The following is a 17,859-nucleotide window of genomic DNA, read 5'->3' on the forward strand; positions in this document are numbered from 1 at the left end:
CTTAATGAAATACACCATTTGTGTAAAAACTCATATTTTTTACCAAGCACAATTTTTTTTTAAATTTATTGGGGTGACAATTGTTAGTGAAATTACATAGATTTCAGGTGTACAGGTCTGTAATACATCATCTATATATCACATTGTGTGTTCACCACCCAGAGTCAGTTCTCCTTCCATCACCATATATTTGATTTCCCTTACCTTCATCTCCCATCCCCCACCCCCTTACCCTCTGGTAACCACTAAACTATTGTCTGTGTCTATGAGTTTTTGTTTCTCATTTGTTTGCCAAGCACAATTTTGACCATGCAGAATTTTTTTACTCGTCAAACATTAACAGATACACTAAGGCAGTCTCTGGCAGTCTCAAGTCTCTGGACCTTAGTTTACTTTTAAAACAACTAAGAATTTGGAAAGAAGAATCCCTGAGACCTCTACGGTAATACTATGACAATAAGAGTATGCCAGAGCTCCATTTAACATAAGATGACTAAAAATGAGACAATTCAACTGGATACTCACTTGGACACATTGCCCACTACTATTGTTTTCTTTACAAAAAGTCGTGAAGTCTCATCTCCTGTAAGATCAGTATTCCGCTGGTCTGTTTTATGGGAGCCAGTAATACTAGAAGTGTCCTGAAAGAAATCGTAATTTTCATTTTTAATTTGGACAATTTTCAATAGGCAGAAACCGTAAAATCATACAACGTTCATGAATGAAACGACTCAGAATTTTTTTTTTTTTTAATTACAAAATTCTCTGGCTTTGTGGCACCTTAGAGCAAAAAAGAACTATTTTACTGTAATTTTTGCATTAGTTTAGATCAGGGGTGTCAAAACTGCGGCCCGCAGGCCAACTGCGGCCCGCACTCCGTTTTTTATTGGCCCGCAGCAAATTCCAAAAATATATTTAGTTTACTTAAATAAACCAGGTGAGGCAATACATACTTCACCTCAAGTGAGTGGCCCAGCTATTTGTGTATTTTACCGCCCTTGGTGAAAAATGTTGAAAAAATATATGGCCCTTGGTGAAAAATGTTGAAAAAAAGTTTGGACACCCCTGGTTTAGATACACTGCAATTCCATGTGTATGTGTGTGTGTTGAATAGGCATACACGTCTGCTTCGTATATGTAAATAGGATGTGGAAGGATACACAAGAAACTATTACAATGGTTACTCAATGGAATTTACTTTCTTTTCAAGCTTCTACATACTATTAAAAATTTTTCAGTGAGAACTAATATAAACACAATGGTAAATTTAGAGTTTGACTATGGAAATACTGCCAGGGTTTAAATCCTGGCTTTTCCATGTATTAGATGTGCAATCTTGGATAATTACTAACTCCTCTGTCTTAATTTCCTCATCTGTAAAATAAGGATGATAATAGTATCTATCTCACATGATAGTTTTGTACAGTTCTTAGGAAAGGGCCTGGAACATAGTACGAAATATTTGTTACATAAAAAACATGAGCATATATATTAAATGAAAGACGGTAAATTTCTAACGCTTATGACCATATGATCTAAATTCTTTTTAATTAAAAAAAGAGAAACATGCAGTATTTGCCCAGAAATAATACTGAAAAGAGACAAGTAATTCTAAACATTAAGAGTTCTGATTTTTGAGTGGTGGCATTGTGAATGACTTTTCTATTCTTTTTTATTTTTCTGTAGTGTAAAATTTTTAGCAACGAACACATATGAATTTAGAATCAGCAAAAAATTTTAATTTCATTTTATCAAAAATAAATCAAATCCCTGACGTCTGAGTACGTGGAAAGCAAACTAGAAATTTCCTCCATCACAGAACACCTGTATGGGAAAAACCATTGGTCTCCTCTCTATAGCCAAACATTATACCAAGAAGTTCAGAGCAGCTTGAGATGGCAACTCCACAAATCGGCAGCATCAAAGAGCAATAAATGATCTTTCAATTCTATTTAGTACTTGTCAAATTTCCTCCAGTTATCCAAGTATCTTAGAATATAGTTTCACAGAGGACAATGCTGCAGAGACAGTGCTCTTGAGAGAATAAACACGACAGAGTGTAAAGATCTTGGACAAGGTCACAGCATTGCCAGCTCCTCAAGGTGTCTTTCATATCTACGTGAATGGCATCTAGCAGTCGTGCCATGCACAGGAGCCCTGAATTCTAAAATCAGAAAGACATAGGTTTAATTCTCAATTCTGATAATTGTGGACAAATATAACTTGAACCTCATTGAGACTCATTTTCCCCATCTCTAACAGGAATGTAATTATTTCCTAGCGTTCCTATGAAGGTACAATGAGGTAACGTGCATAATCTAATAAATACTGGTTCCCTTCTTCGTTGGTTCCCTCCCATCCATCCAACTATACCCTTCCAGTATTCCGACTTGGTCTCTGCTCCATGTTGTTTGAGAGTCTTTCCTCTATATCCATATTGCTGTTATTGTCTTTGTCAGATAAGAAATCATTGTGTTGAGATAAAGAATCACTTTCAGAATGATTAGCTGATGGTGTTTCTGATCTCTGATTGGCAGGAGACGATGACCTAGATGGTGATTCCAAAAATTTCTTGATAGCAGGATGATTAAAAACCATTGTATCACACGTCTTTGATCCCTGCAAAAATAAAAGCAATCAAAATAAACTTTTAATCAAATCCACCAAAAAGTAGGCAAAATTCTGATCTTTCCAAAAACCTTTTCTACTTTAGAGTCATGCTTAAAATCCTTCACCCATAAAAAAGTCCAAACTCCTTAACGTGGTCTGAACCAACAAAACTAGAGAGGGATAAATAATAATGCAAAGGTTCTAACACTAAAAGTTAAAGATGAAAGTCCTCTGAAGGTAAATTAAAAAATAAAGATAAAAATATAGTAACATATAGAAAGTAAAATTTGACTTAAAAAATAAGTTTCACATAAACACATCAACTGCTCTAAATAAAACATTCCAGTAGAAATATAAAGATAAAAAATATATGCATATGTTAAATGGGCATATGTTAAATGATTCGCATGTAGCAGCAAAAAGGAGTCTAGAATGTTTTTAAACGATTAATACTGATATATAAAGTTTGCCCTCAGTCCAGTACTGAAGCCTTGGGTAATTTTTTATATCTTGTTACTTGCATACAAAATATAGTGTGTTCTGTTATAACATGACACACTGTAGTTACATTCCTAGGTAGCCCAGCTTTTAAAAATTGTGCTATTAAAATAATTATTTCAGAAAGAGAAAAGAAGCCAGAGACTAGTGTTTCAGAGTCAAAGTAACAAAGTTGTTGAATTTCAACAATAAAGGTACCTTTAGAGCAGGAGTGTCCAAACTTTTTTCAACGGTTTTCACCAAGGGCCATATGCGGTAAAATGCACAAACAGCCGGGCCACTCACTCGAGGTGAAGTACGTATTGCCTCACCTGGTTTATTTAAGTAAACTAAATATATTTTTGGAATTTGCTGCGGGCCAATTAACAATGGATCACGGGCTGCAGTTGGCCCGCGGGCCGCAGTTTGGACACCCCTGCTTTAGAGCTATAAATGTATTTTGTTTCAGCAAACTAAAAATAATTAAATGACAGATCATAATAGACAAAACTATACCTAAATAGCCTTGAAAAAATCCTAATCAAAATATGACAAGCTAAAAATCAGTGCGTTTCTAGTCCATCAAATAGTGTAATTCAGAACTGCTAATAGTGAAAAAAGGAACAAAACATTAAATGAATAACCAGCTCTTTAAACAGAGTAGCTACAGTCCTGTGTTATGCAGCCATTAGATCATGATCTGCATCTTGCTGAATCGAATAGCAAGCCACATGACAAATGACATCAGAATCTGCCTTGGGTTGAATATTGTCTCCACAAAATTCATGTCCAACGCTGAACCTGTGCATGTGACTTTGTTTGGAAATAGAGTCTTTGCAGATGTAATCAAGTTAAGATGAAGTCATTTGGATTAGGTTAGGCCCTAATCCAATGACTAGTGATCTTTTAAGAAGGAAACTTCGACACAGAAAAAAAAAAGAAGACACACAGAGGGAAAACATCCATGTGAAGACAGAGGCAACTGGAATGATGCAGCTACAAACCAAAGAACACCAAGGATTGCCCGCAACCACCAGAAGCCAAAAGCCTAGGAAGGATTCCTCCGTAGAGCCTTCAGAGAGAGCATGACCCAGCCAACACCTTGATTTTGGACTGCTAGCCTCCAGAGTCATGAGATAATAAATTCCTGATGTTTTAAGCCACCACGCCTGTGGTCATTCGTAATGGTAACTCCAGAAGAGTAGTTCAGACTCTAATATGTATTATGCAAACTCTTGCAGTAAAAGAAACAACTATCTATCTGAGAGTAAACTCAATACTCCAGATTTCTCTAAGATAACATCAGGAGTGTGACCAATACCAGGCATGCTAAAGCTCCACGGATGACATGGAAGCCTAAACATGACAGGTACCTGTTGTCTTTAAAGACCACAGGGAATGATGCAAAGCAGTGTGCCATCACACCTTCCCCCATTCTCACACAGCCAATACTGGCCAAGAGAAGAAATACCTAATTCTAATAGGAAAAAAAAAAACCTTAAGAAAAACAAATTTTAAAAAGAACAAAAGTTACACGGAAATTATCAAAATGTCAAACAAGAACTACTTCTGTTCCAGTATAATCTTATCCCATCCTTCACAGCTGGAGCAATCTAGTGGTAATCACGATAACCAAATGATCACACGTATTTATCACTAACAGTAGGACGTGATGATTATCCTGTCTCCGGATGTGAAACAACAGGAGGTATACAGCATCCCCATGAAGTATTACTGCCAAAAAGACGTAACCTTCATCTAATCAAATCTTTAGATTTGACTTCCAGCTTACAGAAAAACAGAGGGAATGAAGCAATAACCCAAGGGATAAAATAAATTTAAAACATAGGACAATTCTATTAATACAAGATAAAGGGCCTGGTCTCTTCAAATAAATCAATATCCTGGGGAAAAAAGGTGGGAGAACAGTTCTAGATGAAATGAGACTAGACAAACAAAAGAGCCAAAAGTAGCCATGAACCTTGATTAGACCTTCGTTCAAAACAACCAGCTTTAAAAGGTATGTTGGGGACAACTGGGGAAATTTGAATATGGATGGGTTACCACGTAATAGTGAACCACTCTCTGAGGTATTGTGACTACACAGAAGAATGGCTTTTAGTAAATACACAATTAAGTATTTAGGGGTCACTTTGCCTGGAACTTATTTTCAAATGTTTTAGAGAAAAATAAGATCGGAAAGCAAATACGGAAAATGTTAAAATTGTTAAATCTACGTGATGCATAAACAGGTGCTTATTTCACCTTTTCTGTGTATTTGAACGTTTTCATAAAAAATGGGGGGAAAATCAGGGCTTTTTGAATAGGGTAAATCTACTGAAACTACAAACTGACATTCATTCGCAGTAAAAGGTAGGAGGAAAATCAATCAATGTATAACTTACTCCAAAGAACCATAATCAAGTGAAGGCAAATTAGAATAGGGCCTCACTCAGCTTTGTATATGCAAAGCCTAACAACAATGCTAATTATTAGTAGCAGAGGGAATAAATAAAAAGAAAAAAATGTTTTAGGATTACTGATAACATAGAGAGAGGTATGATTCAAGGATTATGGTTGAGCACAGCAAGTTTATGTACATTCCCAGGAATGTAAGCTAGGCTTCTTGAATTCTAAAGATCAATATGAGAAATGTTTCAAAAGCAGGAATTCCACATCAACACTAATTTCCCCTTCACACAACAAATACACGTGGCCAGAAATGACTGCATATGAGAAAAACTTACCTCAGAAACTTTTAGAAGTCCTGCAGAAGCATAGTAGTTTGCGACAATGCAGGCACGAAGTTTATCCATCATCCTTCTTGCCTCAATCAGTCGCTAAAAACAAATGTTAACTCATTACTTTAAAAAATGGAAATGACAGGAGAGAGATATACAAAAAATTCATAAAGTAGAAATGCAAATGACCAAAAAAACCTCAACTTCTTTAATAATCAGAGACAAATAAAAATGACCATTTTCCACCTATCAGGCAAAAGATTTGAAAGAATGACAAAAGCCAAGGTTTGCAAGAGTATATAGATACATTAATATGTGTATTTATGTGTATATATACATATTCACTGAGAAATGTCCACAAAGATTTGAGCACAAGAGCACAAAATTATCTTTTGGGATGAAATTTCAGGTAATTTTTTCCTTTATCTTTTCCTGCAATTTCATTTAAAGAACAACAACAACAAAAAGCATGTCTTTTTTTCCCAAAAACAAGGAAACTCTTTTTAAAAGAACAGCAAAGGGGGGGGGGGGGACCATGATTCTATTTCAATAGATTTTTTTCAAGTCATCACGTATAGATTTTTTTTCAATAGCTTTTTTTTAAAATCTGTCATCATTATACCTGGTCAATGACTTCAATTTCATGTTCCTTATTCTTCATTTCAAGTGCAAATTGTTCCTTGATAATAGTCTCGATCTTCTGCACTGCAGCATCTCGAGCTACACAAAGAACATAAAATAATCCAAGGTCTAATAACCAGTGGCTATCTTGATTTAAGTCAGCAAGCAAAAAAAGAAACTAAAAAATTAATACTGGGGAAAACTGACCTAGCATGTTTCCTGATATGATGCACTGAGAAGACGCCATCAGTCTGTGGCATTCCTGCCAAAAAGGCTGAATCTAATCCCAGGGACATCAGACAAACCTCAACTGAAGGATATCCTACAAAGTAACTGGCCTATACGATTCAAACATTAAAGTCAAGAAAGGTTGAGGAGATTAAAAGAGACTAAAGAGATATGAAAACTAAATGCATTGTGTGATTCTGGACTGAATCCTGAAAAAGGGGAAGCAGTTATAAAATACAACACTGGGATAACCGGTAAAACTTAAATGTGGACCACAGATTGGACAACGCAATGGATAAATGTTAAAAAGTCCTGCTTTTGAGAATTGTACTGTGATTACATAAGAGAATTTCCTTAGAAACTACACAGAAGTGTTTCCATGTGCCTATTTCCCAATGATTTAGAAAGAATGATGTGGGTAGGTATCTATCCCCATGCATGCATGTGTGTGTGTGTGCACACGTGCGTGCAAACTTGGAAGGGAGAAAAATAATGAACCGAATGAGGTAAATGTAAACAACTGGTGAATCAACCTTGATAAAAGACATACAGGTACTTCTTGCAATTTTTGTGTTTGAAATTAATCAAAATAAAATTACCAAAAAATCAAATGAAACACATAAATATTCTGAAAGAAAGATTTGGTGACCTCTGAAAACTCATAGCCCCAAAGGGAAAGAAAGTAAAGAATTAGCTAAATCAGTAACATGAGAGCAGTTCATAAAAAGGCAGGAAGTTTCCTTCTGTAGAGAAGGATATAACAAGCAATTCAGCAGTTTCTGATCATAACTACCTGGAACGAGCAAAGAAAAAATTCAAAAGGAAAGAAAATGACTCTGTCGGTGATAGAATTCAGATGACAACTACTCAAAGTAATATGCAACTGAAGAGTTAAATATCAGAATATAACATGTAGCTGGACACGAGAGAATTAAAAAAAAAAAAACACTCAAATGACTGCTTGAAAAACCTGGGATTTTGTAAAATTATCCTGTGTTTGTAAGATGCAAAAAGTGACCACCCATGCTTTGGAGTATATGAAAAATAAGAAAATTTCAATCCTTTGATCACCCATGTCATTTTAATATGCCATTAGATGGGCAATTTAAAACTAGTAACTGTATAAACATTTTTGTGGATATGTCTGCCTAGAGGCAAATGACTGATTTTTCTCATATTTGAGGTAAAGAGTATTTGCAGTGGTACTGTATGTATCCTTGTTTATGTAACCCCTGCTTAGGCTGAGTATTTGGGACTTAAATTAGATTTAAACTGAAATTACAAAGTTTACTGAAACAATCTGTTTTCCCTATTCTTGGTTTTTTTTTTTTAAAGTTATGCCACGTGATGCATTTGAGTAATGGATTGAAGTTTATGATACTTTCACATTTATTTGGCTTGTTATTGAAAGGAAACGACATTTCCTCATAAATAAAATTATAACTAAATGGGGAGAAAAGTTGCAGTGGAATGTTTTCGTTATTTGGAATTAGAGTTGATAATTTTCGATCCACAGAGACTTCTGGGGGGTACATGTCACTTGACTGCACTTAGAGAGACAGGAATTTTTCTTTACCCGTAAACTCTAGGGGTCCTTATCTTTGCGGAGCTGCAACACCTTATCTGTGACTTTGATGTCTTCTTTACCCAGCTATAAGTATTAACTTATGTAGATTTATTATTTAAATAAACAGTAATGAATTTCAGCAATAATTTGTTTTAAAAACTTAAATTTAGCAACTTTTTAAAGATAGACTACAACATTATGGGACACGTAGTTGATGATTTGCTCTTCCACTAATTATATGATCTCGGACAAGTAACTGAATGCCTCTGAGCCTTAACTACTAGCACCAAGTGCAGGAATAAACTCAATCAATGTTTCCCAAATTTCCATCACTCATATACCGCCTTCAAGATACTTACCCCATCTGAGAACCATGTGAAACATCTAATTAAAACAATTAGTATTTAAAAATAATTTTAGCCTTATCCTAAGCAACAGTAGTCAAGAAACTACAAATCTCATGAGAACATCATCTTTTCTATACACATTAAAATAATATATAACTATTAATATAAAATAACCCAAATCCATATAATCATCTCACACAATAGTACACGGCAGTACAGATATCGTAAGACTTTATGATTGTACTTCACATACAATGAGCTAAAACTGACCGCCTATCTCATTATTATGGATGCTTTCATCCTCTACCTGATTGCCACCATAGTATGTTACTATTAAACAGAGCACTTAGCCAATCCCTCTCACGAACCTCTTGGAATTATACACAACAGTGAAAATGCACTTATTTTAGCTTCTATAAATCTCCCACAGAGGCACGCGCCAACAAAGAAATAATTTCTTAAGACAGGTGAATTTCTACCTGAATTCTCAATTGCTTTATGCCGCTTGTTTGGAAGAGCTACAGAGACATCTTCATAATCAGGGTCGGATTCTTTGATTGTTCGCTTGATTCCAGACATGATTACATCCGTTCTTCACTGTGAAGCAATAATAAATTAATTAATAACATCGCTTAATACTACTACTTATAAATATATGTACTAGGGATTATGACATAATACTGACACTTAAAAATCTGTGTAAATACGTGTATGTCATATCACTTTTAAAGCCAAAAGCATAACTAACTTCATAAGTTTACTAAAGAAAATCATCATCATCTGTTACAAAGCATGGGTTTCCCTTTCAAGAGAAAAACCTTTAACAAGGCAGCACATTGTTCAAACTTTTAAAAAAGGGCCCGGCTTTCAAAGAAGGGCCATCATAAGGAAAGGAAAGGGGAAAAAAAACACACTTTGATAAAAACGTGGTAAGGCCACACAGTATCTTGGAATTCACAACCCATCAAGCATATTACAAAATATGAGCCATACAGTTAAGATCTCAATAAATAATTTAGTACACAAACCCTCTCTCTGGTACTTGCCCAGTACCTGCTACATAACAGGTCCTCAATAAATATTGTTACTGATCGCTTATTATTAATCATAATGAACACAAACCATTCACTTATATTAAACTAACAACTTAGCCATATGGTAAACAAGTCCTAGGAACACAAATTTTTTAATAAAACAATCCGAAAAAATCTTCTAGATGTACACTATCCTGATACATTAGCCACTACCCATATGTGACTCTTTAAAGTTAATTAAAACTACATAAAATTTAAAACTTAGTTCTTGTGTTCCTCCTGTCAATATTTCACGTTTCAGAACTGGCCACAGTGGCTAGTACGTACTACATCAGACAGCGCAGAGATAGAACATTTACACTGCAGAAAATGCTACCGGACACGGCTCCTCTTCAAAACTGTGTTTCACTGAGCACTTATTAATATTTCATGAGTCAGTGAAGGATATGCTGTCCAGACCAGCACTGTGCAAAAGAAATACAATGTGAGCCACAAACAAATTTAATCTTTTCTAGCAGCTACATTTTAGTAATAAGTGGATGACATTAATTTGAATAATACATTTTATTTAATCAATGTACCCCAGATATTATCATTCTAACAATTTAATCATTCTAAACAAATTAGCAATGAGATAGTTTACATTCTTATCTTTCCACTAAGTCTTTAAAATCCATTGTGTATTTTACACTTAGAAAACATCTCTATTTGGACTAACCACAGTTCAAAGGATCAACAAACCCCCGTGGCTAGTGGCTCCCTCATTGAGCAGCAAGGGTCTACTGATACACAGATAAGAAAACAGGTCCAGGGTGGTGACATGAGTTGCTCCTTATAGCATTAATCTATGGCACAGAAAAGACAAGAGCTCTGATTTCCAAACCTTTGCTCTACCACTAACGGAGGTTAGCTACCTAACCAAAGGCAAAAACACAGTGTGTATTTACCAAGGTAATAAAAAGTTTGAAAATAAAACTAAATAAAATAAAATGTCAACTCAAACATATTTATTTTTCATTCACCCTATTTAAAACAGAAATAATAATTTAGAAGTCTCATGGCTCTTAGTCCAGTTCTTTCACCCATCCCAGAGATAGACTCACTTGATTCAGCTGGGAGGAAGACTCATTATGTAATGATATATGTATATGAAGACCACAAGTAAGAGAACATTTTGCTGTAACTGTTATCTTGTGTAATACTCCTAAGCTTTACAATGTTCTAAAAACCCTCAGCATTAATAAATATCCTTAATCAAACCATTTAATGTTTATTTACCATCATTACCTACCTGCTCTAATTTAGAATATAAATGAGTATTTTTGTAGAGGCCCTGAATCCAACTAATTTTCTGTTTTTAAAGCTTATAAAAAGTGAGAATAAGGCCTTATCCTTTCAGCCTTCTCCTTTTGGTCTGCTACCAGCATTAGACAACCTGAAAAATCTTGGGTAGTTACATAAAGAATACATTCTTGACAATCAATAAACCTCCTTCCTTCTTCTTTAATGCAGACAGGAAAAAACCACCTCCTACTCTCAGATAAACCTGAAATCAGAAGTAGATACATCCCAGCAGATCTCCGAATCAATTTCTGCGTCATACCATTTCCTTAGTGAGCACCTGTCTTCTCCAGTTTGCTGAGAGTCTTATGGGATTACCTGTAAAGATGAGTGAGTCCAGCATCATCTTCACTCATCCATTCTATGGATTTCACACCCTGCTTATTCTCCTCCCACCCCCACCAAGTAATCTCAAGAATGACAGTGGCTCCTCCCCAGAAAATCTGGGGATCCTTGAAGAAGACGGTATTTTATTTTTCCCCTCACTTAAGAGATAAAGTAAAACTTTCTTTTGACTTTTGCTCTAAAACTGGAGGAATAGAAGGGGAAAAGAATTTGGTGCTGGAGGGGTTTGGGTGGGTAAGGAAGAAACAAACCATCGGTGGGTGAAATTGTGCTGCCAAGGTAATTCCCATTTCATGCAGCCCTTTAGCAAGCCTCTCCTATCATCTTGGGGCACAGATTTGAGCTTCCGATCAACATTCTTAGGAAGATTTAGGTCCGTACTGAGTATTTTTAAATAATTCAGGTCTGCTTCAGTCTAGCAAGAACAATACCGAAGTACACACATACCACATCCAAGTGCATGCTAGCTAAGGCTGGCGCAGCTCTGAGGCAATGCTCACCATGATGTAATAAAGAAGTGAATGGAATGTGCAATGAGTGACCCATGGTAATATCAAGTTTTGGATTCTTCTTGTCTGGCTTTGAGATTTATGAAACGGAAATGTGAGCAGTTGTTAGATATCGTCAGATTCAACTCTGAAACAAAATGTCCTACTAATCCTCTTTAGGTTTTGAATCAGATGAAACTGAAAAGAATACTGACATAGTACTGCGAACCGTTAAAAAAAAAAAATCTGTTACTGTTTATAATTTGTCTATGAGAAAGAATTTTCTCCATACCATGGGACCAAGTCCAAATACAGAAAAATATGTAATGCTGATTCCTCCGATTTAAAATTTTTATCTCACTGAAACAGCCTCATTAAAAAAAACAAACAAATGCTGTCAATTTAAACTTTAAAAATACACGTTTTTCTCCCAGGTACAATGTAAGACAGCAACACTACCCTGTATTACACCCACTCAAACAGCATAAACAAGTCTGAGTTTCTGAAAAAAGGTTAAACCCCAAAATGAACAAAACCTTTTAATATTCTTTACTTTGAAATCAATGAAAGAGAAAAATAATTTTTAAAAGAAATTGTGTAATTAAAAACAATTATGTAATATAGAGTGACTAGAAATTCTTAATAAAAGGTCTTAGTTCTCATTTCAGAGAAGACCTAGAACCCTAAAACTCAGTCCTAGAACCCTACTTTACAGCTACCACATCTTACGAGATTCTTGGGGGAAGGAGTAAGATCTTGTAAGTAAGGTCCTTGAAAAATCTGCCGTGTACTATGTGAGGTCTCTTTTCAACATAACATTCTACGATGCTCATGGCATTTGAATCTCATTAGAACCACTGAATTTTGTGCTTTCAGTCAAGACAACTTTTCACATCTGACTTAAAAGGGGGGGTTGGGGAGGGCAACACAATCATTTTCCATCTGCTTCCCTAACACACAGATGCTCCTAAAATGTTAATGATTTTATCATTCTTTGGCCCTATCCTTTCTATATTCATTTCAAACAAAATATTTTCCTCTTTTTAAACAAGATAGCCAGTGTTCCTTTATTCAATATCTGAATGACGGAATCTACAATCTATTCTCCTCTACTAGCCAATAACATTTCAAAAATGTCTATAAAAACCCAAACAGGAGAATGAGCACACAAACTGTGGTATACCCAAAAAACTCCTAATCCAAGTAACAACAGAATGAATCTCAAAATCATTATGGTAAGTAAAAGAAGCCAGACACCAAAGAGCACATAAGAGTACATACTAAAGGATTCCACTTACATGAAGCTCTAAAACAGACAAATTTATGGTGAAAGAAAAGAGTAGTTGGGGTGCTCGTAGTAGGGACCGGTTAGGAAGAAGAATAGGATCTTTCTGGGGTGATAGAAATATTTTATGTCTTAATGAGGGTGTGGGTTACATGGGGATATGCAATCATGAAACTCATCCATCCAAACACTTAAAATCTGTGTATTTCACTATACCTCAATTTAGAAAAGGACTACAAACATATTTATCTGATCATGTCATCTCCTGCTTGAAATCTTCAATCGCTTCCCAAAACACTTAGAATAAAATCACACTCCTTAACATAATATACTGGACCTTACATGAATGGAGCCCTGCCTCCCTCTCCATCTTTAATCATTAAAATCCAGAAACATTGGTTCTCTTTCTGTTCCTCAAATATACCTCAATCTTTCCTTAGGGTTTTTGGACTTAAGGTTCCTTCTGTAGGAATGCTCTTCCTCCAGGTTAGCTTTACCAGATCCCCACTCAAATGCCGACCATGTCAGAGAAGGCCTTCCCTGACATAGTGCATCCAACATAACTCTCCCCATCTTCCCCCTACAAAGTTCCTGGAAATTCTCAATAAATTATTTGCTGAATAAATAAATGGATAACTAAAATACATGCCAACATACCCACAGGGAATACTGGGCTTCCCTGAAAATAAGAACGGGTCTTATATTAATTTTTGCTCCAAAAGACGCATTAGGGCTTATGTTCAGGGGATGTCTTCCTGGAAAATCACGCTAGGGTTTATTTTCCGGTTAGGTCTTATTTTCGGGGAAACATGGTATAACTAATAGCTTACACTAGCTTTATGGTACTTCCACAATACTATACTTGTTGTATTGCTGGTATTGCTACACTTTCAAAGGCACCATAGCTAAATGTTTAAAATAAAGAGATATGCAAAGTTATTATATAAACAGACACATGAAAACAAAAAGATAAGCATAGCAAGACTAATAACAGACAATAATTTAAGGCAAAAAATAAAAAAGATGTTACTATTAAAAGACAATCACAAAGACTGTCTTACACACTAAACGACACAAGCGTGGTGTTAAAATATACAAAATACAAAACAAACCAGAAATATAAGGAGAATTTAAGAAAATCACAATCATAATAGAATTTGAATACATCTCTCTCAGAAATATAAAAGATAAAGAAACACAACAGATACAAATAGATGATACAGACAATGCAATTAACAAGCCAGATTTAACAGATACATATAACTCTGAACCCAGCAGAGAATGTTTGAAACATCTGTAAAAGTGTATTAAAATTACATAATAGTACATATAAAGAAAGTCTCAATTATTTCTAATGTGGAAATGTTATAGCCATATTCTCTGATCCTAATAAAATTAAATATGAAATTATTAACAAAAACTCACTATGCTATGGAAAATAAGACACTGTTCTAAATAAGTCATGGCTCAAAATTAAAATAACAGACTATTAAAAAATTAACAATGAGGACACCATATAGCTAAATCTATAGAAATGTGGCCAAAAGGCATCCTCAGAGAAAAATGACACATCAGTTTCTTCATTTGTGAATACAGATACAAATCCAATCCAGCAGGGTATTAAAAGAATAGTGCACCATAACCAGAAGGTTATTACTGCCAGTAAGAAAGTACTGGGAAGATCCAGAAGCAAGATAATTTGCACGGTACATGTGTAATGTTAGACCTTTAGGAACTTACTAATGCAAGCAACTTTCAGTAATCCAAATAAATACAATCCATTTCATGAATTACATTTTGCAAATTAAAAATAGCAACAGTTTTTACCCCAAGACCATGAGGGCTTCCCAAAGACTGCCCAATGTGCACTCTAAGAATATATATCCATTTTAATATTATACCGAGAAAAATCAGTAGGCATAAAGAAGTCCTACCAAAAGAATCAAAATACATTTCAACGTCAATTTAAATTTTTTCCTCTATTTGAAGATTACGCATAGAACTGTCATCTCTTATTGATATAGATAACTGAAAATATATACAGCTAATTCACTCCCCCAAATTATGCTTATTTTCCACACTACAAGTAATCTGAACTAACCTATCATAGGAAAGACTCAGATTAAGGGAAATCTAAAAGGAAGAAGAGAAGATTGTTCCAATTTTCGTTAAAGTTGATACTGACAAAAAAAAAAAAATCTATCCTAATTATCCTAAGCCAGGTCTTATACACAAAATTGTTTTAATATGCTCTCACTAATTGGCCAACATAATCTGTTTCTTCTACTCATCTGGAATTTTAAGTAAAAATAAGCACAATTTTACACTGGACCAGAATGGTGGGAAGCTGATAGAGTTTGAGCATTAGCATCCAACTGATGTGGGCCATTCAGTTGATGATGTGGGCCTTTCCCAATATGACATGTAAAAGAGCCGAGCAAAATAAAAAAGCTAGGCAGTTGAACTAAAAAAATATTGTTTCATTTCTTATTATCTATTTTCCAGTCAAAACTCCTACTCTCGTATTATAAATAAAGCTGCTTAAGACCATAGCAATTGTAACAAAGGTCAGCCCCAGGATCCATTTTGGCTAGTACTGTCTCTAATTTTACAAAGTAATAGCATGAAAAGGGGTTTAGGAATAAGAGAGCTATTCTAAATTATCCATGCCACTGCTTCTATTCATCAGTGTAAGAACTGGACAGCGGGCCTTAGGTAAGTTTTACTCTTCCTTTACCCCATTCACTTCAACATACTTTTTCTGGACAAAGTGAATCATAAGGGATGTTTAAGCGTTTTGTGGCTGTTCAGGTAAATTCTTTGGTTGACAAAAGGGAAGCCATACAACCTTCCAGTGACTTCCAGGTGCTCCTTTCAGACAAAGATCATTGGAATTGTCTAAAATGATAGTTCTGACTCATATGACAATCCTGTTGTTTCAGTTGTGAAGTCATAAAAGCTTTCTAAGAGAAACAAAAAGGAAACAAAACTTGTCTACATATCCAGGTTGGAGAGGAAAGAAGGGGCTGGACCAGATCAAGACTGTGTCAAAAACTGTTGGACACAGTCATTGAGAATCTATAAATCGAGCCAAATATTGCATCCTACTAAATAGGGACTTTTCACTGGAGCTTTCAAACCGACAATAAATCCTATGGGCATAAGTTGCATACCTTTCTATCTGGAGCTAAGATTCTACAAAGGAAACCAGCACCTTAAAGCCCAAGACATTTTTTAGAAAACTGTGTTTTCTTTAGACCAACACTACCTAATTTAGAAGATCTACCTATCTACAAAAACCTACCTACTGATGAAAAATTTCTGGAATAATGATGCTTGTATAACTTTGTGAATACTCTTAAAAAAAAAATCCCAAAACACTGAATAAGTGTATTTTATAGTACGTGAATTAAATCTCAACAAAGACACTATAAAAAATAACAATGATAAACCCAATATATATTAACCTCAAACAGAAATCTATTTACAGATTATCCTACCCCAGGTATGTGTGTACTATGTGTCCACTGGCAGGGCAGCAGGGCAGTCAGCTGGAGAATCAACATTAGGAAGACCAGTTGGGTGGGACGGCGCAGAGTTTTAATACTTTTAAATTTAATTTTATTATGAAATATTTCAGGTATTCAAAAAAGTATGAAACGACCAGTGAGGGGCGTACAAGGAAGTTCAGAAGTATTAGTAATTTCCTGTTTCATAAGCTGGGTGGTAGCTAAATATAAATTTGTTGCTTTATTATTATTCTTTAAAATATACTTCCTTACATGTGCTCTTTAGTATATATGACATATTTCACAATTAAAAAAAAATAAAACTGTAAAGATTTAAAAAGAAGAAATCATGTACGTTCATACTATGGAGTAAATCAGTTCTGCTATGTGACACATGCATTCCTAAAAAGCACCACACTGTGTAAAACTCTAATAAAAACCACAAGGCTTATTGCAAAAATGGAATTTAGAAGTACAACACTCAAAAACGTTACCAGTGATGTAACAAATGGGAGCCTAGTAACTGTAGCAGTTTTACACATGTTAAATGGTTAAGAAATACATAAATGCCACAATAACTATAGCACTTGACCTTGAAAAAGACCTCAGGTTTGCTGTGGAAGTGGGCACTGAGGTTGCAGCTTGTGAGTTACGGTCAAGTGGTAAAGGAGGGTAATCTAAAATCAACACCAGACGTGGATGGGTGTGGCGCATAACACAGCAGTAAACTGAGGTTGCTGGGGGATGTTTGAGGTGTAGCCTGTGTGCGGCTTGGCTTGTGTATCCCTTCCATGGTTCAGTTCAGCAGGGTACAGTTTCCTGTATCCATAGTTTCTTGCAGACGAAATCACGTGTAAGCAAATGTGAACTTCATATTATACGCAAATAGTTCCCTAATATATCAAATGCATTGGAACAAGTTTGTGTTTTCCTATAGCAAAACTGATTGGCTGTAATGCAACCACTGTACGGCTGTAATGCAACCATTAAAAAGAAATGTGCCGATATAGAAATACCTCTAAAATAAATTGTCAAGTGAGAAAAAACCCAAGGTGCAGAACAGTGTGTATACTTTGATTCCTTCTTTTGTAAACGAGAGGAAAAAGAGACAAAAGAAATGCTTGGTATGTGCTTAAGTTTTTCTAGAAGATAAATAAGAAAAAAACAACAATAACTGCCTCTGGGTAATGGTTCTGCCTTTTTTTTTTTCAGTATGTGACTTTGATTGCATCTTTAAAATATCACAAAAGAGTCTGAGGAATCATT

At 35.2% G+C, this 17,859-nt stretch overlaps 1 protein-coding gene across 8 annotated transcripts in view; it reads right to left on the minus strand.

The window, feature by feature from the left end:
* Nucleotides 1-17,859, minus strand: part of YEATS2 (YEATS domain containing 2) — a 79,728-nt gene that overhangs the window by 56,767 nt on the left and 5,102 nt on the right. For all 8 annotated transcript variants that reach the window (XM_033126885.1, XM_033126893.1, XM_033126897.1 and 5 more), the window contains exons 2-6: nucleotides 9,071-9,188; nucleotides 6,451-6,548; nucleotides 5,835-5,927; nucleotides 2,374-2,619; nucleotides 526-641 (exon numbers count right to left, since the gene is read on the minus strand). In XM_033126885.1, coding sequence (XP_032982776.1) covers nucleotides 526-641; nucleotides 2,374-2,619; nucleotides 5,835-5,927; nucleotides 6,451-6,548; nucleotides 9,071-9,170 — 653 coding nt within the window. In that variant the 5' untranslated portion in view covers nucleotides 9,171-9,188. The remainder of the gene's footprint in view (nucleotides 1-525; nucleotides 642-2,373; nucleotides 2,620-5,834; nucleotides 5,928-6,450; nucleotides 6,549-9,070; nucleotides 9,189-17,859) is intronic.

The sequence above is a fragment of the Rhinolophus ferrumequinum genome, chromosome 2 (genome assembly GCF_004115265.2).
Source record: "Rhinolophus ferrumequinum isolate MPI-CBG mRhiFer1 chromosome 2, mRhiFer1_v1.p, whole genome shotgun sequence".
NCBI lineage: Eukaryota > Metazoa > Chordata > Mammalia > Chiroptera > Rhinolophidae > Rhinolophus > Rhinolophus ferrumequinum.